The sequence below is a fragment of the Hirundo rustica genome, chromosome 13, assembly GCF_015227805.2.
Source record: "Hirundo rustica isolate bHirRus1 chromosome 13, bHirRus1.pri.v3, whole genome shotgun sequence".
NCBI classification, from domain to species: Eukaryota; Metazoa; Chordata; class Aves; order Passeriformes; family Hirundinidae; genus Hirundo; species Hirundo rustica.
In genome coordinates, this window is record NC_053462.1 from 13,063,771 (window position 1) to 13,091,438 (window position 27,668).

The window sequence follows — 27,668 nt, forward strand, 5'->3', positions numbered from 1 at the left end:
GAAGCTGGAAATGCAGTTTATCCTTCCAGCCTGTGTCAGCCCGGAACTGAGAGGCTGCAGACGATGTTGGGAATCATTGGATGGTTTTTAAGTCTTTTGCCTGGAATTTGCCTGGAAACCTTAGAAAGGTTTTGGTCCCATCAGCAATGTTCTATGTTCCCCTGGGAGCCAGCTGAGGAGGAGCTGGTGTATGCAGAGACATTGGCAAGCCCAGGGTGAACCTGTCCCCAGGCTGTGTACAGGTGACAATAGCAAGGGGGACCAGAGTGACTGTCTTAACCTGAGAGGATCTTGACGTGTGTCCTGAGCACAAGCAGATTAAACAGAGGCAGAGACTGGGTTGGGGCACAACTGGGAACCCATTTACAGCTGCCTGCTGCCTCACCCCAACCCTGGCAGCCACAGGGACCCTTGGGAGCACTGGGCTTCTTTTGGTAAAGTCTTCAAGGTCTCCATGCTACAGGATATTTTAACCTTTGACAACAGCTCAGGTGAAGAGGTTTACCTTGTTGGATCAAGGGAATTTCCTGTTGATATGAACTCTTTCTTGAGTAATTCCAGAAAGTCGTAAATCTGCGGGAAGAGGAGGAGGTGGATTCTGACTCAAAAGCAAGACTCTGCTGCTGTGTAAGGCATGGATGCGCTGAAGGGTTCTTTCATTTGCCGCTGTGGTCATTGTCAGGCTGGGGGTTATGCTCAGGATCCTTCCTCTTGCTTTATCTCCTTCTGTTTAGATTTCCCCAGGATAACTTGGTTCTGTGGGACTATGCAGTGTTTTGCTTCCTGGCTGAGGCTGCTCAGCACCAGTAGCTGTGGGACGCTTTGTAGTGCTCTCTTCACAAAATAATTACTAAGTGGTTTGCACTCAGATTTATGGGACTGAAATGGATGAGAAGGGCTTGAAGTTGTGCTTTGTTTTTATAGGAGTGTCTGTTGGTTTAAGGTGAGAGAGAAGGTTTTGCTTAAAAAGTGATTGTGGAATAGTGCCGAGTGCATTCTAACTTTACTATTTTTTAGATTTTTTTCCATGAAGTAAATAAAAATTTGGTTTGATTTGGGTTTAGACTTAACAAGTATGTCACACCAGGTAATGTACCTGCTTCCAGGTGGTTGTCAGGGTGTTTCAGTGAGGGAGCCTGGTGGGCTCTGAAGTTGCTTCTGAAGAGTTGTGGGTTTAAGGAGTGCTTGTGCTTTGTCTTTCTATCAGCTCTTTTATACACACACCACTCACACAACACAAAAACTCCCTTTCCATCTCCCTTCAGTTCCAAGAGCACTTTACATGTGCCCTGTTGTTGTCAGTGGTCTCTATGTGGCTGCTTTTGGAGCTCAGAGGATGTTAATTCAGTCACTGGGTGAGCTGCAAATCACACACCTCTGTGGAGCTTGAAGGCTGTTCTGCAGCATCTCTCCCTCAGATCAGGGCTGGCTGGAGTCAGCTGGAAGCTGAAAGGCAGCGCTTTGGGTCAGGGCCTCCTCTCCATCTGCTATTGCGGCAGCAAAAGCCAGAGGAGCTGGTGATGTCCTGTTTGCCAGAGGTATGCTTGGAAATGATGGATGTCAGGTGTTGTCAACACATCGGAGATCTGGCATGCAAAGGTTGCTTCTCTCCTGTTTTCCTGAGCTCGATTGCACTGAACTTTAGCTCCTGGTGTAGATTGGTATAACTGGATAATTCTTTTAGCCAAGATTGTCCAGCTAAATGCGTCAAGGCCTGTTATTTTTTACTAAGGTCCATTTAGCAGCATGTAGTGCATTAGCTCTGGGTCTGCTGGGTCAGCTGAGCAATAAAGCCTCCTTCCCGCCTGGGATCTGCACTCATGCCTTCTGCTGCTCCCAGGGAATGAAGTGGATGGTAAGAAAATGGAAAGAACTGCAGAAACATAAAATGGCTTTCTCTTAAAGTCTTTATGAAGGAGTATGATCGTCAGCTGAGCTGAAGGCTGTGGTTGCTCCACCAAGTTCCCAAAGATTCAGATATGCTTTACATAAATCTCTATGATTTGTGTCAGAACTGCTTGGTGCTTATAATCATGACTTTTTTGAGTTCAAGTCCTTCAAGGGTGCCTTACAGAGGAACTTGGCAAAGAACCAGTGTCTGGGCACTGTGCCGAGTTGTTGGAACGTGTACCTGGGCCCTTTCCCAGAGGTGGCTCATGTCAAAGCTGGGAGAGGAGCCACCAGAAGTGAAGGGCTACCTACATGGAGTCTAGGCAGAAATAAGAAACAAACTCTTTATGTCTCTTTTTTATAAAATGATGTGGGACTTATCCTCCCTTTGTTTATGTGTACTTCACAGCAGTCCATGATTGAAATCAATATTTTCCATTGACTTTGATGGATTTACATCAGGTGAGGAAGGGGACTCGGGCTCTTTGCAGCCTGCTTCTTCTCTCTCTAAGAGACAAATCTGTGAGAGAACGCCTTGCCGGCCCTCCAGTGGCAGGGTTTTTTGATCTGGTTCTACCCGATGCGCGCGTTCTGCTCTGGTTGGGTACATTGGTAACTCGTTGAGACCTTTGGTTCCCATCCAGGCTGCTATTGACAGCCTGACACGAAGGGCTCTCTGCTTGGTACTTACATGTCATGGTGACAAGATTTCCAGTGTAAGTTGCAAGCTTTGTTTATTTGATTTTAATTGTGGTGGAGCGGCGGAGCTGTGCAGCATTTATTCACAAGAGTTATTCCAGCAGTGTCGAGGAAGAAATGAATGAATCACGTTGACTAAGAGAGGATTTTGCTACCTATTTGTGGACAACTTATGTAGAAAGGAAAGAGACAATTCTTTGGCATAAATTAGTTGTTACAGCAAATGACTCAGCCACTGCTGAAAAATGTCATGGTTGTTATCATTTATAAAGCGCTGTCGATGCAAATGAGGCTTTAGAAGCTTATGAAAATCAAGACCATATCTACAGAGAGCCCAGGATCAGACCCGAATGAGGATACCCTAGAAACAGATCTAAAATAAGTCAATTTTAAAACAGGGCTTGAACAGCAAGAGAGAAAAAAAAAATAGAGAAGGAAAAGAGAAGAAATGTCATGACGTGAAAAACCAAATGGAAGGTGGAGCTGGTGATGCAGAGGTACAGGAAACTACCTACCTTTAAGGAAAACAGGGTCACATGTGGGGGGAGAAGAAAAATTTATAGAAGATTGATATTGGTCTTTTCTAGGTGAGAAGAGGAATCTCCTGATAAAGAGGGCAGCAAAAGGGAAATGTTATAATTTTGCTCTAATCCACCACCAAGCTACAGGCTATGAATTAATAGTCAAGGGTCAGGAAACCCACTAGGAATACAAGAAGACAGACTGCTCGCTGTTTGGGAGTTTGAAAGAAGATGTGAGAAAATTAATTGAAATTAATTAATTAAACAGTTGAAATTGACCTGGTGTAAATGATCCAACACTAGTAGTTTTGCAGTTTGCTCTAACTTAAGTACTGTCACTGTTCATGGTTTATTCTGTCTGGAAACTGATTTGTCCATTTTCCTCCTACTGTAGTTATCTGTGTCCAAACAATCATGTGCATCCAGGTTTCAAGAGTATTAGCAAACCATGGTTTTAAAGATGCTGGTTGTGATGAGAATTTGAAATGCAGAATTTGCACTGTCACTGAACCCATCTCTTCTTCATCTGATGCCCAGGACTGATTTAGAAATGAGACAGTAATTGGAAAATTAGATTCATGAAATGTACTTGTACAACTTCCTGACATCCGCTCATGTGATTGAAAAGTGGTGGTTATTCAAAACAAGGTGTTTTCATTGCACACTATTACCAGCTCCATGTGCTCTGCCTGGAATTTGGAGGTTGAGTTGGGGTCTTTTTGCCTTGACCTTGCCATAAGATAGAGAGACTCTGTGATATGGGAGTAAAAGATGGGAGAAGACTCATTGAATCAGTGATGTAAGTGGAAAAGTTCTGATTTTTCCAGGTTCTATCACAAGGGCCAGCGCAGAAGTGACCCATCGAGACATGGTAGATTGATGTATGAGAAAAGAATTAATCTTGTTCCCTCTTTCTTTTTCCCCGGTATTCCATGGCTGTGTTGGGTTCAAAAGTTTAGCAAACTAGAAGGTGTTTGTCTCAAGGAAAGGAACAGATATGACTGAGGACACATGGGAGGAAGTGATGGGGAGGAAGAAGTTTCTGGTTTCAGACAGCCACTTTTCAGACTAAATTGACTTTAAACACAGATCAAGTCAGGTGTCCTGCAAAAGGTTCAGAGGTGGTTAGGCAGAGATCCCTTTGCAGATCCAAAGCTGCTACCCTTCTGCCTTGGCCCTTCTGGAGAAGAGGAAGTTTTCTGCTTTGGATGCCAGGTGTAAAAGTGGGTCTTTTGCTTAATGCTCTAACTTACCCCTGTGCTGCTGTCACTGAATGGAAGTCATGGGCCATTTCCAACCAGCTGCAACTCACGTGCATTCTGACGTGGTTAATGGGCTATTCAGAACAACAGGGAAAGCAAAAGTGTGAAACACCTTCTCTGTGTGTTAAATCTTGATGGATGAGAAGGAGGGTGGGGAATCTGCTCAACTTTTCTTCTATGTCATGAAGAAACATAATGGTCCCAAAACAAGGACTGGAATATTCATTGCAAAGTGGAATTGTTTCAGTGTCAGGCACTCACACCCCTCCTGTAGGTACAACACGGCTTTGAATGAGTTCGCATCATGCTGTCAATTCTGCTTATTTTCCTGTCAGGTCTTGCTGTGGCTTCTGCACAGGATCTTCTTATGAATTGTCTTGTTGTCTTCTTTTAATAAGTTAATGGCACGTGGGGAGGAAAAAAAAAAAAGCGTGGTACTAAGGGAGAGGCAGTTTGCATACACCTTGTCTACAGGGCTGACTGCAACACAGCCAAGACAGATTAGCACAGCACTGCCTGCCTAAAACAAATAAACACCAGCTGTTTATCAGACAGGGCTCGGCTTCCTCCAGGAGGAGGTAAACAGATTTATGCAGATGAACCTCTGAGGTGCCCTTGCAGCACAGCATCTTTCATGGCTCTTTGGCCTTCCTCATGAGTTACGGCCGGGATGGGCGAGCGCGGAGGTGCAAGGTGAGCACAAAGACGCCGCTGGCCACGTCACGCCACAGGGGCTTGTCACTGCTTTATGGTTAAAGCCCGCATTTTATAGTGGGTTAGAATTAATCATAGTGCTGATCTCACCGTGAAGAGAAGAATTTGGTCTAAACTTCACTATTTTGGGCCTCTAGCATGTGAAAAAGCAATTTATTATAACTCACTTACTATTCCATTTGTGCCTGAAATACTATGAAGGAAAATTTATGGCTATTTGAAGTTGAGAGAAATTGTGATCAGCAAATGTACTTTTCTGATTCTACATTAGGATTGTCTGGTTGCTGTCAAACTACTTAACTTCATGACCCTTTTATTTTCATAACCGCCCAAGTTAACTTTAAATCCAACAGTGCTGCACAAGTCCACTTCTGCAAAAAATTGCTTCTCCTTGAATTCAACTCTGTCTGCCACAATACCACGTTTAATTTTTCATATAAATTTTCCCTGAAACTTTTCAGGTGACTCTTAACAACTAGCTGTAAATTCTGGTCTCGAAGACAGATGGGATATTATTTTAATAATGTAGACATAATTACACAGTTTGGATGCCAGCTCTCAGAAATGTCAGATAATTTATTAACATGTTGTTGGGAGGAAAAATTGGGAGCTTAAAGTTTTGGGCAAGACTGTGGAGAGTTTAGAAAGAGAGGTTTGCCTCAGTTCTCATGGTGTTGCTCATAAGAAGAGTAAAAATTCTTAAATAACATTGCTCGCTTTTCTAAGACTGTTTCCTTTTTAACTTCATCTCACACCAAATGGGACAATCCAATTGTAATTGCTACATTTCTGAGCTTTTAAAAATATCCTTGGGCTCCTCTTACTACAAGATCATTCCTCACAGCTTTCTTGAATGCTGCCATTTGCGAGACCAAGAATGCATATACGTGGTTTGTCAGTACAGTAAGACCAAGGTAATGTAGTGATGAGTGCTATAGAAATGCTTGCCAAGACAAAGAGGATAAACCCCTTTTCCTCTACTCTATTAAGTAAATTGGTGCCGTTTGGGCTTTTCTTGTATTAGGAGTTTCCTCACCCAAGTGCATCACTTTACATTTCAACGCATTACATCTCAGATTTCTCAAGGTACTCCTTAAACACTCAGCTAAACCAGGTGGAGAAGGCAAAGTCCACATGTGGTTTGTTCTCCCTGGCTGCCACTGCAGGTTTAAAACCAAAGTCATTTTGGATGTGCCTACCAACCTATGCCTTAATGTTATTAATATTATTAATATTGGTAAGAAACAGTTTTTGGCCTATTGAACAATTAAGAAAGGTCAATGGGAATCCCCAGAGAGGTGTCGTTCATTACAAGCCCCATTGCTTGTGCAATCTCACAAGCATCCGTCTTCCCAAGCAAGCCAAGGGCCCAGAGATGGCAGCTCCATAAACCTGCCCCTGAACTCCTAATTGAAAAGCTTAATTGCATGAAAGCCATTAAGATGCTTGTCTTCCATTGGCTTTTTGATACATTCAGTGGTGCCTGTGTTGCTGTTGGGCACGTGACCCCTCAGGTTGATACAGATGCCTGCTCGGGTGCCTGGGTGGCAAGAGCTGGTGGCAGATTGTGATGTGTCCCTGCAGGGAGTCTGAAACCCAGAGTTAATCACTTCCACCTCCTTCATCTGCAGTTCCCCAAGGGAAATGTCCCTAATCTTAGGGACACACACCTTTACAGCTCCTGTGGCACAAGGAAGAGATGGAAAAGGCTCAAAAGTGGTCCAGTTTATGAGCAAACAGATTCAGGGTTATGAACATCCCACAGTAGTGGGAAGAGGGCACTGTTCCATGTAATGCCTCTGCTTGAGGAGACCTGCCATACATCAGGTTTTGCTGATGGAGCACTGGAGAAGAGTGCACAGCTCTCCACTGGCCTGCCATGACTGTCAGGCTGAAGCTGGGAGTGGTCTGTGCTGCCACAGTTCTCAAGGGTGGTGGAAAGCGCCACTGAAGGACAGTTCATAGAGTTGAAGTTTTTGGTGTTGTGCCTCCAGAAAATGCTGTGGTGGCTCTGCATTTCTAAGTGCTTCTACAGTTCATTCCAAGCATTAAAAAAAACCAAAACCTTTTTATTACTGAGGAGTTATAGGGTGCTGTGATGCCAGCAAGGTGCTCAGAGGTTTGCTGTCCCTTAGTGTCATCCTGAGAAGAGAGCAAGTTCTCCCAGCAACTCGTGGCATTTAATAATGGCACAGAGTCAGTGGATATTCCATAGTCACTTCCCTGCCCCTGTAGGTGCCTGGTATCTGGGCAAATTTAATTCTTAGGAACGACCTGCTAGCTGAGCAAACCAGTTTTCGTTGGCCTCTGTACCTCTGGTCAATTAAAAGTTACTGCTCTTGTGATTCTTCCTGAATCCTCAGTTGCTATTCTCTGTCAGTTCTCGCCATCCTAAATGTCAGTGGAAAGGATCATTGAAACTAATGGGTTCAGTTCATCTGTGGTGCCAGCGATGGTATCCTGGGATGACCTTCTTTCTGAGGGAACAGTTGTGTCAGGGAGGCTGCAGAGCCAGGGTCCTGCTGCAGGACTGTACTCAGCACTTCCAACCAGCTCCTGCTAATGCCCTAAGGAGCATGGGGGTCACTAGTTCTCCTCCTCTCAGGAATGCTTTGACTTGCCAAGCTTCAGCCTCAAATATCTGTCGTGTTTGAATTTAAACTAATCCCAGTTGAAACGCAAAACTCAACAGGACCTTCTAATCTCACCTGGCCTTTCATCAGAAGGATGTGACCTTTGCTACGCCTCACAGGAGATGGATTATTTCCAGGATCATTCCAAAGAGATTCATGTCTCTGTAGCAGACTTTGCCCCGAAGGTTCCTCTCCCTGAGGACAAGCTGGCCATGAGCTTGTCATGAGAACTGATAAACCTCAAGTTCTTTCCTGCCAGATGTTTTGCATGAGACTAACTCCATCACAGAGATGGCTGCGTTCAGTGGGTGGGTAAAAAGATCCCTGTAGATATTTTTGTGAAGCAATTTCAGTTCCCTTGCAGCTTGCAAGAAAATTGAATTAGTTGTTTTCCATTCACTGAATTAACCCTGATTCATTCTTCCCTCAATTCTCTCCCTCTTCCTCCCCTCCCTCCAACAGATGTCCAGCATATTAAGAGGAGAGACATCGTTTTGAAGAGGGAGCTGGGAGAAGGTGCCTTTGGGAAGGTGTTCTTGGCCGAGTGTTACAACCTCAGCCCCACCAATGACAAAATGCTGGTGGCAGTGAAGGTAAATCCCAAGGGCGAGTGGCAGAGGGCAGTGAAGCGAGACTGGATGAGCCTGTGTGGGAAAGGGAAGCAGGGGAGGGCTGGGGGCCAGGGCTGGGGATTTATCTGACGCCGGAGGTTGTGGTAAATCCACTTAGTCACACACAAAGTTTCAGTGTTTCGCTTCAAGGTTGTCTGTTCTCACCAGTGCCAAAGCCTCCCTTCCTGCTGACACGGCCAGGAGACAGACAGGGAGGAGAGGCTGGTCTGGAAGCCGTGAGCTCCCGTGCAGCTGCAGCAGCGCAGTGTGGACCCACCTCCCTCCTGAAGGCACTGAGGCCCTCCTGCTCCTTCTGGATTTTATCTTTTTGTGTAACATGCAGAAGCTGAAACATAAAAAGGCCTCAGCAAAAATGAGCAATGAAAGCTAAGCGTGATGAGCCAATTTTCTGGGATCAATTTGCTGCAAGATGGGCAAAGCAACTCAGCTCGGCTCCACTCTGCTCCTGCTTGCCTAGCCACGGGTCGCTCCTGTTTTGGGTATTTTAAGCCAACACGAGTTCAGCTTGGCTTGGGCCGTGCTTCTTGCATCCTTGTGATATTCCTGGTGGGAGCTGTGCCCTGTCAGTGTGGTTCTGGGCAGAGGAGAACTCTCAGTGCAGAACTGTGCTCTCCTGTCAAGTGGCACCAGTTGGCAGTGACACAGTTTAATCCCTTGGATTTAACCAATGCTTCCTGACTCCTTGGAACAAGGTCTGCATTAGAACCGATGCTCTACAGGGAAAAAGGTTCCAGCACTCTCTCCAAAGTGCTGGAGGCATCCAGTTACTTGTGAGTTGTTCTAATCACTGCCAGCTCAAGCCTTTTTTTTTTTTTAGCTCACATGTCCCCTTTTGCTCTGGCAGTGAAGTGCAAGATTGCACTTTTCACCTCTGAGACTGGTTAAAACTGAGGACATGGAGACACCCACATGATTAATTGTTTGATTATAGGGTTGGTGCCTGCCTATCAGTGTCAGCCATCCCTCAGCAAGCCTGGCTCCCGAGTCTCTTCAGAGTTTCATTTGCATGTAGGCAGAAACATCATCCGAACTTGTTTCTGTTAATTGCTACTATGAGCTTACATCTCCAGAGTGCCTTTCATCCTGCAAGATCATACAGCTCCAGCTCTGGAGCAGGGCCCTGGAATCTGGCTTCTTGCCAGCTCTGGGAGTGGCAGGGAAAAAATCCCTCTAATTTGGACCACGTTATAAGTCTGAGAGGAAAAAAAAAAAAAAAAAAAAGAAAAAGAAAAAGACAGGAATAAAGGCTTTACATATTAAGTTGAGATTTGGCTGCAATTCCTGAAGATCTCGTGCCCCCAGCTGAGGCTGAGAACTACCTCCCCAGTCACTGCAGCTCAGGGCAGCAGCAGGACACACTGGTTAAGGGCAGCTGAGTCCACAGCCCAGAGCCTGTCTCTGCCCTGCTCAGAGGGATTCTCTCCAGGGCCAAAGGAAGGGGCTGTGCTCACTTAAATGGACTCAGATTTTTAGCAGATCTAAAGGTTGCAGCCCTGCAGATAAACTGAGTTTTGATGTGAAGGCATGGACAAGCTTCCTGTTTTATTCCGCTTGCTTCTGAAAGCATCCTAAGAAATGTACAAACCCTATATCCAGCAGAGTGTTAAGGTGACAAAGTCAAGTGCTAGAAATGCTGGAGGAGCTGTGTTCAGGTCATGTCCTCTGAACATCTTATTTTCCATTGCTCTGTGGCTGCTCCATTGTGGGGATCACTCCTGTGCTGGAACCTCCCTAGATGTGAGTGTACCCATTTTCACAGCCTCCCAGAAAGTTACTGGGGTTGTATCATGCCCTTTTGCAGAGGGCAGATGCAGAAGCAGGAAAACTGAGCTGAAGAGATCTGCTTTAGGTGAAGGATGGAGTTACCTACCTCTCTTTCCAGCCCCATGAACAGCAGGCACCTGACTCAGAGCGAGCCCTGCTGCAGCAATAAACACATGGTGCTTGTGGAGACCTGGCCCTGATGCTGCATAAGAGGGGATTTTCCAGGTAATATTGGAACAACTGGCACTTCATGATGACAGCTGCAACCCGCAGATGCTCAGGGACTTGACAGAAGTTATGGAGGAATTGTGTGATGGAGGCACAAAAATATCCACCCCAAACCTTCCTGGGAGAAGCATTCCTCTGATTTTACTGAGACATCCCTTCTCTTTCTTTGGCCCTGGCCTTCTTTCCCTGTTCTATCCCTTCCAGCTCCCTCATTTCTAAGTGCTTGGCTGTGCAACCTTAGTAATGAGGAGGGAGTTATTAGCTTTTTTTTTTTTTTGGTTTGTGATATCAACAAACTTACAATCTTAACACCTTTTAAAGATGATTGTGTGTGAAGGAGATGAAACCTAAACTCACTGCAGCTTGAAATATTATGTGCAACCACAGGAAAAAGGAGGAGAAAAAAGTGATGGGGAGGACTATTTACCTGCAGAAAAATAGGGTGGCATCAACATTTTGAAGATATTAAATGGCTAAAAGTAATTGGGTGCCTGAGATAAGGATGGATGCTTTGCCATCTGCACCATGTAACTGACATTCATCTAAATATCTCTAGTCAAAGGGCAAAGAATTGAAGTAGATTTATGTCATGTAAGTAGCAGTTTGAGGGCAGAATCAGATGAGGCAGTGTCCTAAGGCTTAGGGAAAAGCCTCACAGCAGGTCTGCTCCAAAGGGAAAAACACCTTCTCTGCAGGAGACTCTAGAACCTCCGCCACGGGCCAGCCCAGGCGCAGTAATGTGTGCTCCATGCACAGCTTTCTGATATTTAGCAACCCTTTTTGCACATAAACTGCAGCCTGCAGCTGCTCAGGCCACCTCTCCTGTCTGTCTGGGGAAATTCAAGGCACAGGGAAAGGGGGTAGGTACACTTGTGTGTGGGTAAGGGGAGAACTGCCCAGTGTCCCCCACCACTAAAGGGGAACTGGTGAACATCAGACCATCACAGGATAAGTGGAACAAGTTTACTTGAGTCCTTTTCAGTTCCTGTTAGGCTGCACAGTTAAAGCCAGAATTGGTCCTAAACACTCCTGGCACGTGGAGGATGCAGAGAATATGATGCAGAACCAGCAAGTCAAAACCAACCTCTTCCTTTTCTTAAATGTTTGCAAAGACTGTGCTGATTCTTGGCCACTTCATCTTGTCAAATGGTCTGGGCTTAAACTTTTTTATCAAATTCCCTCCCTTGATATTCTGAGATGACAACAAACGCTTTTCAAACTAAGTCTCCAATGCAACTGCACTATAATGCACAGACAAGCCAGAACCCAGCCCTGGAAAATCCTCCCTTATCATCAGCTACAGCCACAGCAACATCTTCATGGCAACTCTGCAATGTCCACACCACCTGAAGCCTGCAAGCTCCCTTGCAATGGCAAAGTGGTATTCTCAAATTGTGGGAGATGGGACATTCTCAATAAGGATACTGATTTCAGCATCAGTCTGCCGGGGAGCTGTTATAAACAGCAGGGAATAAAAACATGATTTTAAAAATTATGAGAAAAGACTTGACAGTGTTCTTCTTCAGAGGCAGTTTGAAAAATCCACACAATAACTGCACAGCCAGGCAAATCCATCTTCTGAATAAAGGCAGTGTAGTCAACTATTTCAAAATAAAAGACAGATAGCAAGGACTGGCTGGCTCAGGAATTTAATAATAATGAGATATGAAGCCATTCACCTCTAGGTCACCAGTATAAATTCTGCCCAAGCTGGGAATAATTGGAAGCTATTACCCTCTGAGGCATGTTTGCTCCTGCCTCAGAAATGAGTGGGGGAACCCACCGGGACAGTAACTACAGGAACGACACACTAACGTGGTGCCACCAGTTACATCTGGGCCAGCGGCTCCTCTCCCCTCCCCTCCTCATCAGCTCCTCGTAGATGCTGTGACCTCTTTGTTCTGGCTTTCCCCCCACCTGAGCCCACTCTGAGTGTCTGCATCCCTTATTCCAGGCTCTGAAAGACCCCACGTTGGCAGCCCGCAAGGATTTCCAGCGGGAGGCAGAGCTGCTCACCAACCTGCAGCACGAGCACATCGTCAAGTTCTACGGCGTGTGCGGCGACGGCGACCCGCTCATCATGGTCTTCGAGTACATGAAGCACGGTGACCTCAACAAATTCCTCAGGTATGTGGGAATGAGGGCACTGGAGGCACCGTGGAGCTGCCCCACAGCCTCGGTGAAACTTGCTCTAGCTCAACGATGCACCAGTGGTGTCATTGTTCACTGAGCAGTGAGAGATGGTTGTTCCAAGGGCAGCTTGGAGGAGATGATGGTACTCACTAGATTTAGGGCTTTAGCAGCCCTATCCCAGCATTTTCTCTTTGCTAATCTCGGGAGCTGTGGAAGCCAGGGTTTTCTTCTCCCACCTCAGCAAGTTTGAAGCTGCAGGAAGCGTGGCTGTGATGCTTCTCTGCCCTGTGGGGTTGTAAGGACATGGAGCCACAGCTGTCAGCAGCTCCGAGTCCTGCACACCCAGCAAAGCCATGTCCTGCCAAAGCAGGAAAGCCACTTGCCATCACACCCTCAGCCACTGAGCTCCTGCTTCAACAGCACAAGAACCAAAATATTCCTTTGAGAAATCTGTTGGTGTCCTTTATCTGATTTGTGTCCTGGGAATTTACTGGTGACTGGTTCTCATCCTTGCATTCAGAAAAGACCTGAGAAATGTTGGAGCAGTCTCAGGCAGTGCCAGTGGGGTCCATCCCTGGTCCCTAACCTGTGGCACCAGGCTACTCATGAAGTCAAGCAAGGCCTGAAGAAGTGCTGTAATTACCTTCTCTGTCTCCAGAGACATGCAAATTGCCTGAGCCCCCAGTGCCCCCAGCCTTATTCAGACATTTCATCAGAGTTGAGGCAGATCATTTGTGTGCTCTGTATCCACCAGCAGCAAGGGCCAGGGAGCACCTCTGGGAGTTTTGTTTATGGTGCTCTTCTGCCACAAAACAGAAATCCCACTCTGAAACCTACGTGCAAGTGGAGTGGTACTTACCTCTTGAAATAATTAGTAGTTTTATTTCCCAATATTTAGAAAATTGGACCCTTGATATTTTCCTGTTTTGACTGCTAAGTGTGAATATGATTACAGAAGGAACAAGAATCTCATGTACGGCAGGTCTAGATCTGGGGTTGGAATACACTCCCTGAGTATTTTTCTGCCAACACAGCTTCTGACCAGGAAACACAAGTTTTTCCCTGAGGTTTTCACTTCTAGGCTATCACCCACACCAGAAGAATATAAGGAAGGATCCCACAGATTTTTTTTCCTCTGCCAAGTAGTGCCAATCTGTCTCCAGCTTCTTTGGGGCATTCACAGGGCAGTGGGTGAGCAGGGAACATTTCTGCATTGATTTTCTTCCTCATTTTGGTACAGTTGTGGGTAGATTGAATAGGATTTTATAGCTCAGTCCCTGTCTCAAGCTCTGGATAGATCCCAGACATCTCTGTAAAGGTGAGACTAGTGGCTTTACAGAGCTCCTCAGACCCACATTCAAGGGGCAGCAGCCTTGGTTACCTGGGACCCTCTTTCGTCGTACATGGATGGCTCAGCAACCTCCCAGCAGCAGCAGATTGAACTCTGCCTCCAGCATGAAACCACGAGCTGGGCTGAAAGGGTGTTTTAGCCCAGACTGGTGATGCAGTGTTAAGGACATCGCCTCAGCCTTGTGACCGAAGGCAAGCAGTCTGAAAAAGAGGGTGAACGATGCTGCTCCTCAAGTGCTTCACAAAGAAAAACTCAAAATTGACCTATCCTTTTTCCTGGCAGAACCAGCAACCTTATTCCCTTAGAGGAATCAGATATTACAGCTGAGGAACAACCTCTCTCACTGCTCTAGTTGACCTCCCAAAGAGTTCAGTGAAAAAAAGACACTCTCAGTGTCTCAGAAAGATGTCTTGTGCCCACTGCCAGTTCCTGATGGAATTGCTTCACCCAGCAGTGTGTCCCTAAGGCTGAAATCATGCTGGAGTCATGGACCCTTCACTATCGTGTCCCAACCCTTTATTGGGATGTCTGAGAAACGCTCATGCCTGATGAAATTAATCTCCAGTCTCACTGGAAAAGAAAGCTTGCTGTGTTATCTTTGGCCTTTATGAAGGAAAAGAAACTTTTGCAGGTGTGTGGTCCGTGGGATTGCAGCTTCTCATCTTCCAGCTGTGTTTAGCTGCCAGCTTCTCCTTCCTCTGCAGTCTTGGAAAAAGCAGCTATGTGCTCCTTTCCCTGCATGCTGCAATGTGGCAGGCAGTGAAAAAACTCTTTGTGTCCTAAAGGAGGATGTCTTGGGGGACAAGGGAGCTTGGGCCCTGCAAAGAGGCACTCAAAATGCCTAATGGGTCATATGGAAAGAGAATTTGGGCTTTGTCAGGTAAGGGAATGGGGGCTGCAAGGGGGTCAGGAAGGATTGATGATGCAGAGCTGCTTGGAATCCCTCAGCAAGCAGCAGATTTTATCGTGGAATAATTTACCCAGCCCACAGCAGGAGACAGTGACTCCCAGGTGCTGGGAGCCAGGGACACTGGGAGTCTGTAAGACACTCAGATGGACTTTTCCTAGTTTAACTGCAGAAATTGGAAAAGCAGTAAAATGGAAGAGGCTCACTTTAGACCTAGTTTCCTAGAGAAAAGCACAATAAATAAATTCCCCTCAGTGTTGTTAGACCTTTGTGTGCTTCCCAGAGAACAGAGAGTTTTAGTGGCCTAGAACATTAGCTGGTGTGGCAAGGAGAAGCACCAGGATCAGCACATACCAGCTGGGTTAGTGGTGGCATGTGCTGGGTTGGTTCCTGGTGCCTCCCAGAGCCACCATGCTGGTGGTGCCACAACAGACCCTGCTGTCTGCACCAGGGCAGGCTGCAGCGGTGTGTCCTGCTTCAGAAAATACTGCTAGAAAAGGTCTTGGCATGGAGAAATACAGGCATGGCCTTCCAGGGAGCATCCCTAGGAAGGGTGTGTACAGGAGGCTGCCTGCAGGTGGGGTGTGGGGCAAGGCTGGGTGTTCCTGGCACAACCCCCACTGCCTCAGGGTCTGCAATGACCACATCCCTCTCTGCTCACTAAGGGTGTCCATCATTTCTCCCTTTTCCTTTGGGCACTGGTTTTCCGGCTGTTGTTTCCTGTCTGTGTCAGCAGCGGTTTTGAAGCTGGGATAAGAGCACGTTGCCATTATAGACCCACTCTGCAGTCTGTACTCATTGCCACTTGCTGTTAGCTCAGCCAGGCAATAGGCTTTGATAGAAATCTTGCAGAGGTCTGGTGTTCACCTTCCTGTGAAGCAGCACCACAGTTGGACTGTCGTGGGACAGAAGAGGAATTTCAGAAGAGGAAGTTAGAATAGTGATTTTTTCCCCCCAAAGCCTCCATCAATTCATAATGGAGAAAAACTCCAACTGTTCTTTAACAGGGAATCCACCCAATGTTGTGGCCTCTCTATTTAAATGCTTTTCCCCAAGAAAAGATGGACGTACCCCTCTCATATTCTCTATAGCTTTCTTGACATAACTAAATGTACAAAAATCCTGTGTTCATTACATAAATGTGCTGATTATTCTTTCTTCTGGATTATAACCATTTGGGGTGGAAAAAAGAAGAAGGGAGAGCTAGACATGTTCTATATAGGACACAACAAGCACCATCTCAAAGAGAACAATATGAAAGCCTCAGAGGATTTGCTGTGCCGTGTGTTAGTCACAAGGAGGAAGGTCACAGCAGCATCTCTTGCATTTCCCTAAATATGAGGGCTTTTTGTTATTCCACCTTCACCACAGGGTGAACTCTGCCAGGGAAGAAGCATCACAGAGGGAGCACGACAGAAAAGCTTGGCACACAGCAAAGAAGGGGACAAAAAAGGAACAGGACAGGAATAAGACTGACCTAAAGTCCTGCATTTGCAATGCACTTGGTTCAGCAAAATATTTCCTTTTGTTGCCCAGGGTGTTCTCTGCACCTGCTGACATCCAGGGCTAAACTTTGCACCTTTGCTGCAGTCCACAGTACCTGTGTTACCTCTGGGACAGCTCAGGACATAAAAGTGGATGAAGCTGCTAATGCTCCTCTGAACCATTTTCTGTGATCTCTGGCTGTGTTGGTATTGACCAGGGGGTGGTTTGCTGGTGATATGGGGAAAAGAGAGGAGGCTGTTTGGGATTGATAAAGAGATTAGGTAGCAGACATATGGCAGTTTTGGAAGAAAAGGGGGTGATATCTCTGCCTTTGGGGCATTTTCAATGGTATAAGAATTTACTGGAGAAAATGTAAATATCTGGGGGCTCATTAGTTTTGCAGGCACCTTGCCAGAGAAGAGTGTCCTGGCTGCCTCGAGCGTGGTCCCTCTGTCCTGGCAGTCTGTCTCCATCTGTGGCCATAAGAGGTTGTGTGCAGCAGACAGGACAGGATAAGAATACGTGGCACCCACTCAGCAAATGTTCCCTCAACCTCCTGCTGTTTCTTAAGCCTTTCTCTCTTCCTTTCCACTGGAGCTGTGTGTCTGTCCTCACAGTGCAGAGCTGGAGGCTGGTCCCCATCCAGCAAGAGCAGTGCCTGTGTGGGATTCCTGTCTCCTGGTCACTTCTGAGATCCAACTCTGTGCTTTTTTTCCTTTTTCCTCCTTATAGGGCACACGGCCCAGATGCTATGATCCTCGTGGATGGGCAGCCTCGACAAGCCAAAGGGGAGCTAGGGCTATCCCAGATGCTCCACATTGCTAGCCAGATTGCCTCTGGAATGGTGTACCTTGCCTCCCAGCACTTTGTCCACAGAGACCTGGCCACCAGGAACTGCTTGGTTGGAGCCAACCTGCTGGTGAAGATTGGAGACTTTGGGATGTCAAGAGATGTCTACAGCACTGATTACTACAGGGTAAGGGAGCTGCAGTGGCACTCTGATGCTCAGAGCAAAGGGAGATAGGAGATGTTACAGTAAATCAGTTTTTGGAGCCCTTGGGCTCACTTGCACTGTCATTACATCATTGAAACCTGTGCACAGAAGTTGATCAGACATCCCTAAAGCACTGTCCTTAATCCTGTTCAGTCCTGGCCATGCTTGTGGTTCAGACACCCATGCAGATGCCTACACACAGACTCTGTGATACCCCAGCACACAGTCACATGCTTTTGGATGGCTCTGAAATAATTCCATCCTCACTGCCTATTTTTATTCCTTGTTTTTTGAAGACATTGACAAATTAAAGGTAATCCAGAGAGATGATAAATACTACAGGCTGTGACCTCTAGTGTTAGATTAAAGAAACTTAATACAGGGACCTAGAGAGAAGGCAACTGAAAGACTGACTGATAAGTGCTTAAAATATGGAAGAGGAAATAATAGTCAATTTAGGTTTGACCTCAGAACATTTTTTTTCCCAGAAGGGTCATCATTTAAACAATGGAATAATTTGCCAGGGGTAGGTTGTTGAGAGCCTGTCATTAAAGAAGTTCAGGAAGCAACTAGATAAAACCGCCCGGGGTTTAGCGTAGAGGTTAATCCTGTACTCGTCTCTAGGGAGAGACTCAAGGAGCCAGGAATGCCTTTCCAGCCTTTTCTCCTGTGATTTGTGCTCACACTGTTCCCTTGTCTTGCACACTCCCTCTGTACCTGTCTGCACTGTCCTGCCTGCCTGATGGCAGCGTCCCTGGGGGAGCAGAGTGTTTCCCATCCCAGCTACAGGAGAAATGTGATGTGAGAAGTGTTTGGAGCACACTGGAGTAGGAGTTTGTCTCTGGACCATCCACCAGCAGGGAAGGGCTTCTCAGGCTAGAGAGCCAAGGTTTCTAGGCTGATGCTTGCACTGGGGCTGATTTATTTCTGCTTACAACATGTGCGTTTGGCTTTGAGGATGATTTCTCCCAGCTACCCAGAAAGGGGTGGCCCATTGTCTTGATCCAATTCAGGAAGTTTTCATCATGTGATAGCTGCCAAGTGCAGTTACTGTGTTGGGGAGGAGGGAAAATGTGATCAGATTTGTGCTGAGACATATCACCGCTCCCAGGCCAGAACACTGGATAGCCACTGGCTTTAATTACCAGTGATGGAACCCATCTTCACTGTGCAGCAGAAAAGCCCATGCTGGGAAAAGGTCTCAGTGCAGTTACTAGGCAGTGATGAGGAAAGACAGGTGATGTGGTCCCATAACTGCTGAAAATTTGGGAAGAGATGAGCAGGAAAGAGAAGAGCCCAGGGAGGATGAGGAACAGCACATGTGATCGCCCAAGTTCTTGCCTGCCTTCTTCAGCCCTGTTAATCCTGCCCCAACCACAGGCAGTGTCACACTGCTGGAGACAATCCCAGCCGAGCTTGTGCTCCTGCAGCACCAAGAACCCTCTGTGCAAGGGGACAAATTGCTCCACACAGCTGGGAGGGCTGAGATGATCTCCACAGGCCAGTTTATTGTCATGGGATCTTTTGTCTTCTCTGTGGTGGTGTCCTGTATTCCTCATCCTGTCTGTGCAAAGTGCTTTGCTGAGGACTGCTCCGTGCTGTCTCCTGCAATGTTGTAAGGCTCTTTAGTGGACTTCTCTCTGCAAACACAAATTGCCAGGTATCACTAAAGTAGTAAGCAGTTATCACCTACTCACCAGAGCAAGAGCTGAATTTCAGACCATCATGGCCTTTTGTTCTTTGTTGATTTTCCTTTCTTTCACTTATTTTCAACATGTTTAAAACTTTTGATCATGAAGTTAATTCATGGAGGCCTTATCTCTGTTAAACTCCAAGGAAGGTTTCTAGCAAAATCAGTTGTTTTGGTTTTTCGCTTTTTTTTTTTTTTTCCTAGCAAAATAAGGTTCTGATTGTCCATATTTACACTGGTGGCATGAGGGGCAGAGGGCTTAGGTCATTTGCCCGAGACCAAAGCAGGAATTGGTGACAGAGCTGTGAAGCCTCCCCAGGCCAGCCAAGATCAGAATTCCAGGGGCCAGGTGTCCTTCATCCCTCCTCCAGCCACAGTCCAGCCACACTCCTCCCAGAACACGAGCAAAGAAGCTCAAGTGGGAGAACGAAGCTGCCCCTTGGTCTCAGCTATGAAAGCTGGAGATTTGGCTGAAGAGCTGAACTTTCAAAGTCTTCAGTGCCGTCCCTGGTCACACCTGTGATCTGCCTGGTGAAATTTCCCAGTCTGTTTCCCAGTGTTTGTGCATGGCAGCTTTCCCCTTTAGACAGCCTGCCACTGCCAGCAGTGGGACCTGGAGAAAAGTTCTGCTTCAGTTGGTTCTAGAAAATATTGCTTGGTGTATCCGAGCTGCATCCCTGGGAGAAACTGTAATTTGTCATCTTCTGAAAACACAGGGAGAAAGAAATCCCACCCCCAAGCTGACACAAAGTGACAGGACTGCAGCTCTCTGGCTTCAGTCTGCTGGGTCCCTGTGTTTGCTCCTGCCCAGGCCCTGCCAGCCTGGAAAACTGGGTGTGTGGATATATTACCGTGTTCCAGGCTGAGGATTAGTTCCTAGCCATTTCCTTTCATCCCCATTTTTTAATCTTTTAAGACAAAGAAAGTACACCATCTGGCTCCTGCATTTGTGGGATGCAAAATTGCTTTAACAAAGGTGAACTGCTTAATTTTCGGTTACGCATTTGGATACGGAAAACAAACACTTGCATAACAAAAACAGCGGAGAGGCTTCTTCCCCCTCTCTGCAAGCTCCCCGTGCTCTGCCTGAGGACAGATGCATCCTTTTCCTCCTGCATCACAGAGGGACCCCGTCAGCTGTTGCCTTTTAACCTCCTCTCCAGAAGACAGGATGGACAGAAAATGGTTGTGGAGGTGGAAGTGGTGGGGAGAGGTGGAAAAGCATCTGAGTGGAAAGCGGAGGAACTGGGGAGACAGGGAGAAGGAGCCCAGCTTCTGTGTGAGGAGGGAGGGTGGGGTTGCTGAAGAAGCATTCCTGTGCTGTGTTGTGTAACGTGCTGTGCAATCTTTGGTGTGGGTCTCTGTGGGAAGGCGGGACGGAATATATCCACGCTGGAGAGGAAAGGTTTGGGCGGATTTCATTTTCCTTGTTGTTTTCTCTAAAAAACCCTGTGAGTAGGCGATTTTTTTTAAGTATGACTCAGGACTGTGACAGCAGGTGGTGGGACGCTGCAGGTCAGGGACATTGTGCCTCAGCCAAGCTGAGGGTGGCATGGAGACTGCAGCAAGTGAGGCACAGGGTGCCTGCCCAGCGCTGTCCTGGAGGATGTCACAGTGGTTTTGGGGGAGTGTCAGGGATGGGGGGCATCACCAGGGCTGAGATCAGAATCCCCAGCTGCTCTTTCACCCTGCACGCTGGGGTTTGGTTGCTCCAAGAGCCTTCCGTGGCTCTGCACCCACCCAAGCTCCAGTAATACCCAGATAATTTTCCATTTTTCCCCCAAAATGTGTAATTCAGTTCCAAAACAAAGTCACGTGGCAGCTGTCCAGGGAAAGGGCAGTGTTCCTTCATCTTTAGATGAGAACACAGTCTTAAATTGTAGTCAAGACTCCTTAATAACTCCCAAGGTGATGTCCTGATATGGGTGGGACATCAGCAGTGAAGACACATGCCAAATAGAGGAAGGATTTATGTAGACATTAAACCTCATGAAGACATCCCTCTGTCCATATTTCCTCTGTCTTACTCTTCTGGCATCCTGCTCCAGATCCTGGGCTGGGCTTGAAACTTTCAGGGATTTAGCTCCATCCTTTCCCAAAGATCAGTCCTGCGTTTTCTCCTGGTCATTTCATCATGCAGAGCACACCTGCTTGTCTAAATAAGTAAACAAACAAACAAACAAACAAAGACATATGCAGGACTTGAAAAGGGTTCTGGAAATGTTTGATGGTTTGTTTTTTTTAATTTATTTTTTTTTATTTCTAGCAATATAGAGATATACATAATGACAAAAATGGTCCCTGTTTCTGTGTCCTCACTACTCTGGAGCATTGTTTGGGTTTGGGAGAAACAAGGTTTGCAGGAAGAAGTTACATGTTTTAATAGAACACACAATATTGTTGGAAGGGGGAGAAATAAAGAATTTTAGGTGCACAAACCCTCTCTGGGTTCTCCTTTTTTATTGCTATTTTTTATTGTATCAGTTGGTTTAATAAAATATTGCTATCTCTTCCCATGAACCTTGGCTCTCACACCCTTAGACCAGAATATTTCTGCTATGACTTTGGCCTTAGGTCAGTGTTCCTTAGAAACTCTGGGATCCTTCCTCCTCTCAAGCATGAAGTTTTGTGTGTAAGCATTTTATTTCTTGTCTTTCTTTAAAATGTCCAGCAAAACCCCCATATTCTTGATAATTTTCAGTACCAATTTAAGGTTGCTTTCTGATGCCCATCTCCCATCTAGACCATCTCTTACTCTTTTTTTCTTTTCCTCTGCCATTCAGGATTGGCTTCTTTCTCATGGATACAGCCAGTTATTTTTCCAGTGGAGTTTTGCAATAGATCACTGAGATTTAGCAGCTGCCTGGGTCATGCTCCTTTGGAGGCTCATCCAGCAGGGTAGAGGAGACTAACAGACAAGCCTAGCATTGAAACTGGATTTAGTCTGACCCACAGTCTTCTCGATGGAGGGCTCCAAAATATCACACCATCACTAGTGCTCTGTTCCCCCCTGCTCTGAACTCAGCAGAGAGTCAGCTGTACTCTCTCAACTGCCTTTTTGTGCAGACTTGACAGGGCCCCTTAGATCTCATGTGGATCCATCAGCTGTACAACACTCACTGCCAGCCCCCTGGTGCTTTCTTTGTGGTTTTGCCGTGCAGCTCATGCAGGCTGTGTGCAGAGTGAGAGGTGGATCCTAGCGCAGGGGAACTGCTGCCCAGCCCTGCCAGCGCCAGGATGGAGCCCTGTGGGGGAGTGCTGGGGCTCTGAACCGTCACCTGCTAAGGGAAATATCAACAGGCACAGGGGAGGAAAACTGCCCCTGAATTTCTAGCTGGGATGCGGTACTGCCTCTCTTTGGGAGGGGAAAAATCTGCCACTCTCAGGTGTTATGGTAGACCCAGCGTACATTGGCTGTGAGTGAGCTCTGGACAGAGAATGAGTCAGTGCACCCAGACAGTGTCCTCAGGCTCAGCTCACTGCTGATGGGTGGGGGAGAGCAAGCTCAGCCCCTGGCCACGCTGGCTGTTGTGGGGGATCTCTTGTAGAAGGTAAAATGTGTGTGTCACGTTCAGCTTCCAACATCAGCACCGTTCCCAGCACCTCAGTGCTGTGCAGGTGCATTTGTGCACAGACTTTTCCGCTTCTGAGATGGGAAATATGATTTGCTGCTCTCTCTCCATCCTTTCTGCTCAGGTTATGGGAAGGTTTCACATCTATAAATGTATATTCTGTTAGGAAGAGGACTTAGAAGTGAAAAGCATTTTAATTTTCTCCTTCTTAGCTTGGATTCTGGAAATATATCTTGCTTTGTCTGACCTACAAGAGTAGGGGCAAAAAATGTCTCACAGTGACCTGGAGATGTGGCTAGCACAGATGTGCCAGTCAAGCAGAGCCACAGTCGTCCTATGTGTTTGAAAGTGTTACATGCCCTTCTCAACAGCTGTTTATCCTGGGTATCCCACCACTCCAGCCCCCTTGTTATTTCTGTCCTTGCTCTTATTGCCATCGTTCCCCCTAGATGCCATCTGTATGCCTCTTCAGGTGTGGATGGCTCGTGCCATGGTGCCTCACTGCCCTGACTGGGGTTTTGGGGGCAGAGGAACCAGATTCTTCCTAAGCTGCAGTAGGGTTGGAAAGAGGGGAGGTGAGGGAAGGGCTCAATGTGGGTGTGTGGGTGAAGTGTCTCTGTGCCTGTCCTGGTGTGCTCTGCGTGCAGGAAAAGTCAGTGTGATATTGAATGTGCTGGTCTTTGATATCTCTGTGGCTCCTATAAAAACCTCTGCAAATTGAATTTGTGGCACAGCTTCTTATCTCCTGAAAGGAAGATGTAACAGCATCATCTTGTGTTTTAACCAGACACTTTCCCTCAACACTACCCCATTTCTACACTGAGGGAAAAACAAATGTTGAGTCTTTTTTTTTTTTTTTTCTCCTGTTTGAAACCTTAAGAGCCCTTCACACAAAGCAGCTCAAGTGCAGAAGAATTAATTGGGGAAATTAGGTTGTGCTGTATTCCTGGCATTTCCTCAGAAACGGTAATTGCCCTAATTCTCCACCCTATCAAGACCTGCATCCGTGCCCTGTTTTCTCCCTCCCCTTTTTCTCAATGTCTACCTGTTGTTCTCCTGCTTGAGTTGCTGTTTTCATGCTGTTGCCATTTATTTCATTCCAGTAATGAGAGGGATGTGGCAGGTGAAGAGCTCTCACAATCTGGTGACATCTTCTTTGAAGCACAGGCACAAAAGAGCGGTTTGTTTTTGGGAAATAAAAACTCCCTGTTCTGGTACTTGACCTCCACGCTCACCTCTTCTTCTGCTCGGGGTATGTTGCTGCTGTCATTGCAAGTCATTTGGCTCAGAACTTTTGTTTAATAGTCTCAATATTCACCCAAACACTGACCTCCAGCTGAATCCCTGTGTTCCCACCAAACCCTCACATACCTACTGAGAGCTTATCAAACTTAAGATCTTCCAATCAAAGCTCAGCCCCATTCCCAGGCATTTGAATTGAGGCTTTTAATTTCTCCCAAACATCAGGCTGAGATCCAGAGGGCTGGGAGTTCAAAGCCTTTCATTTTAGCTTCCTGATGGTTTTTAACCTTGCATTTGCAGAGGCCAAAGATGTAGCCAAACAGGGAGGAATTGTTTATTGTTCATTGCTTCCCAACCTAAAACACCAGAGGATGTATATGACAAGTCTGGATTTAAGAAATGATTCTTCCAGTCCTTGTCCACGCTGACTGGACTCTGGCTGCTTTTAAAAGCTGTCCAGGATGATCTCTGCTTTCCTGGGGTCTGGGGAGAGTGCTGGGAGTAACCAATCAAATGCTGGAGCCATCACTGGGATAGTGACACCATCCCCAGAAGTTAGAGTCAGTTCTGTTCAGAAAGCTGGGGTTATTCCTCAATGCAGACAAACTACCCAAGCCTGCCACCTCTGCTGTAAAAACCTGAAATAGCAAATTCCCTGCAGGGAAGTTCAGGAACCCTTTCCTTCAAAACAATTCCCTTTGCATAAAACTTTACTATGGAGGGCAGGACTCTTTTCTATTTTCAGTGTTCCCTGGCTGCAGCCAGCAGATCTAGAGAGGCAAGAGAAGCTACTTGTTATCCCCATCCATACTTGAGTATTTTTTTTCGCTCCTCCTGACTGTGAAACTGTTTTTCTTTCCCCTGTTTTAATTTGTTTTGTCCAAATGTGGTTCCCAACACCTGCTAGAGGCTGCCTGCATGCACTGTGCTCGCTTCCTCCTACTGTCCCCACTTGGAACATCCTGTTAGCCTGAAAGCTGTGACAGACAGGAAAAAGAGCTCCATGCCTCATTTTGAGCAAGATAGACTCTCCCATGGTGGAGATCCATCCAAAACATGTTTCACTGGGGTGTCACCAGAAAGAAGGGAGGATTTTGTACACAGTAGGTCAGAGGCACTGATGGTTCTGGGTTTTACCAAGGTGGGTAAAAATTTAAACTGCATTTAAATTTAAACTGATTTAAACCACAGCCAGAGCAGGAGAAGGTAGAGAACCTTATGCCAGCATATTATTCCAGCTTCATTATTCCTGCACAGGTGGACCAGAAAGAGTGTGGGTCATGAACTGTTCATGCTTTGGGAGGAGCACTGCCACTTACAGTCCAGCAAGACTGGAATGTGCAAATGTAAACCCCTCCCCTCTCATTGTGTCTAGGTTGTTAAAGCCATTTCCTCACTGCAGCCCAGCTGGCCACTGGCCTCCTCCTGCCTTCCCACCTGCAGGACCATGATCTCAGCTCCCCCTTACCATGGGTGCAGCCAAGAGATCTTTTGTGTGGTGACACGTTGATCAGGAGAGGTGGGGAGCACCCCCAAACCTTGGTGTGATCAGCAAAGAAACTGGAGGCAGAGATGTTATAAGCCAGTTTAGTGAGATGATGGATAAATTATGCTTTGCTTCGTGACAAACTGAGGGCCTCCCTAAAAAAATTAAAATGCAAGTATCTTCATCAACATCCCTTATTAAGATGCTTGCATGGAATGAAACCTCTACTTTTCTTTTTTCCTGCTGATTCCTGCACAGTCAGAGTTTCTCCAGGCTTTCCCCTCCTTATCCCCCCAGTTTCACAGTCCTGCCTCTCCCACAGCTCCAGCGAGCTCCTTCTCCCCCTGAGCTGGATGGAGAAAGCCCCTGTTTGCAGGCAGCTTTAATACTCAGGCTGTTTAGAGCTCGGCTGTCAAAGAGAGTGTGTTCAATGTACAATCAAGGGGCAACGATGCACAAAATTGCACACACACACGAAATGGGAATCTTTTCTCACTGTGTTGAGCTTTGAACGCTTAAGTGATTCCACCTCTCTCTTCCCCATCCAATTATGTGGGCAACACATGATAAGATTGCTAAAGGAATTAGTGAGGGAAATCTTTATACTGCCTAATCAATAGTGTTCTGCTCAGCAGAAGGCATCTCCCCACTCTGGCCTCAGCCATGCTCCTGCCTACCTTCTGAAAACACAAGTTCACCTCCTCTCTATTTGGACTGTGGAGACCAAGAGTTAAAGCAGCAGTGTATCTGTTGAGAATTATTGTAGTTAGAGTTTCTTTCTTGCCTTAAAAAAACCAAAAAAACCAAAAAAACAAAAAAAAAAAACAAAAACAAAAACAAAACAAAACCCAACCCCCCCACAAAAAAGACCAACCCAAAAAAAAAAACAAAAAACAACAACAACAACAAAAAAAAAAAAAAAAAAACAAAAAACCCCCCACCCAAAACAAAACACACCCCCCCGCCAAAAAAAAAAAAAAAACAACCCAAAAAAAACCCACAAACAAACCCAACCCCAAACACCCCCCCAAATATATAGAGAACTCTGCCAAACCCACATTTCAGGGTTTTGGAGATGTTTGCTGTGCAAGCCAGAGGGACCTTCTGTCCCTTTCTGCTGTAAGATCTTTACAGGAATGGCCAAAAACCTTATAAGCAAAGACGCTGGATGATAATTTTTCTGAGCATCACTGAGAAAAGACGCCAGATTTTATGGGCCACTAGACAGATCCAATATAGCAAATCCTCTGTTCCGCTGTGGATTCTGAGACCAAATTATCAATTAATGTGAAGCATTAAAAAATCCAAATCCCTTTTAGTTCCCTGCAGTCATTAGTGACAAGATACAATATCTATAGCTCAAATGCTTTGCCAGCATCCCCTGGCAGCTAGGCAGAAACGTCACTCTTATTTTTTTCTATGTATATAAAAAAAAATATGAGATCAGTGGTTTTTACACTCAAATTCAGCTGCCTCTACATATTTACTTAGACGGAGAAATAAATCAGGTTTGGGTTACTCTCCAGGTTAGTTATTTGTTATTGGAATAAATGCATGGTAATAGATCTGACAGAGGGAGATATTTCCCTTTCAGCTCTGTGTTTGAGGTAGAATTTGCTTTGTTCTGCACTATATTATATTGATGTTTTTTCCCCACTGCTGGATGACTTCATTTGCTCTGCTTCTTTCCAACATCCGTGCCTCTGCCACAGCTGGCTTTAGGATGCAGTTTTATGCATGGACTCCTCTTTTGTTTTCCCCCAACTGTAACGCAGAGGCAATTTAAACAAACAGCATGAAACAATTTTCTAAGCCTTTCCCCCACTTCCTACCTCAACTTTTTGGGAAGGGAGGTGAGTCAGTCATCCAATGGGCAACTCCCCAAACAGAATGAGCTGCCAACTACATTTAGCTGCTCTGTTTCCACTGCTGGTGCAGGGTGGACATGTGCCCAGGGCAATGACCAGATGGATAAATCCCTGAGGACATATTTTTGGTATTCCCCAGGCAGCTCTCAGCCTGAGTTCCTCAGCAGCACAGCCAGAAGTGTACCCCCAAACCACTCTGTTTGTCAACTGCCTTTCCATCTTGGGATTTTGTCCCAATGGGTACACGAATATCTCATTGGAAAGTCAGCAGACTTTATGCCCATCATTCACTATTAATGTGCTCACTGAGATCCCTACCCCTTTTCCTCTCCTCCATTCCCCAAATCGTTGCTACTTTGATGCAGAAGAAAATGTAGTGCTGTATTTCCTGCCACAGAATTTTGCTTCCCCTGTCCCTTTCTAAACTTTGAGTGCTGGCAGGTTTGTGGGCGATTTGCAGCTGTGGGATCAGGTATTTTCTTCCCCAACCTGCAACAGTACTGATGGGACAAAGACTTTTGGGCCAGAGTAGGGTGATGTGTGAGGTGCTTCACTGGGACATTTGGCCAACAATACCCTTAACTCTGGCTGGCCTGA

General features: G+C 46.3%; 1 protein-coding gene across 4 annotated transcripts in view; it reads left to right on the forward strand.

The window, feature by feature from the left end:
* NTRK3 (neurotrophic receptor tyrosine kinase 3) overlaps nucleotides 1-27,668 on the forward strand; it is a 206,220-nt gene that overhangs the window by 157,069 nt on the left and 21,483 nt on the right. For all 4 annotated transcript variants that reach the window (XM_058422338.1, XM_058422339.1, XM_058422340.1 and 1 more), the window contains 3 exons: nucleotides 8,182-8,312; nucleotides 12,298-12,470; nucleotides 16,952-17,195. In XM_058422338.1, coding sequence (XP_058278321.1) covers nucleotides 8,182-8,312; nucleotides 12,298-12,470; nucleotides 16,952-17,195 — 548 coding nt within the window. The remainder of the gene's footprint in view (nucleotides 1-8,181; nucleotides 8,313-12,297; nucleotides 12,471-16,951; nucleotides 17,196-27,668) is intronic.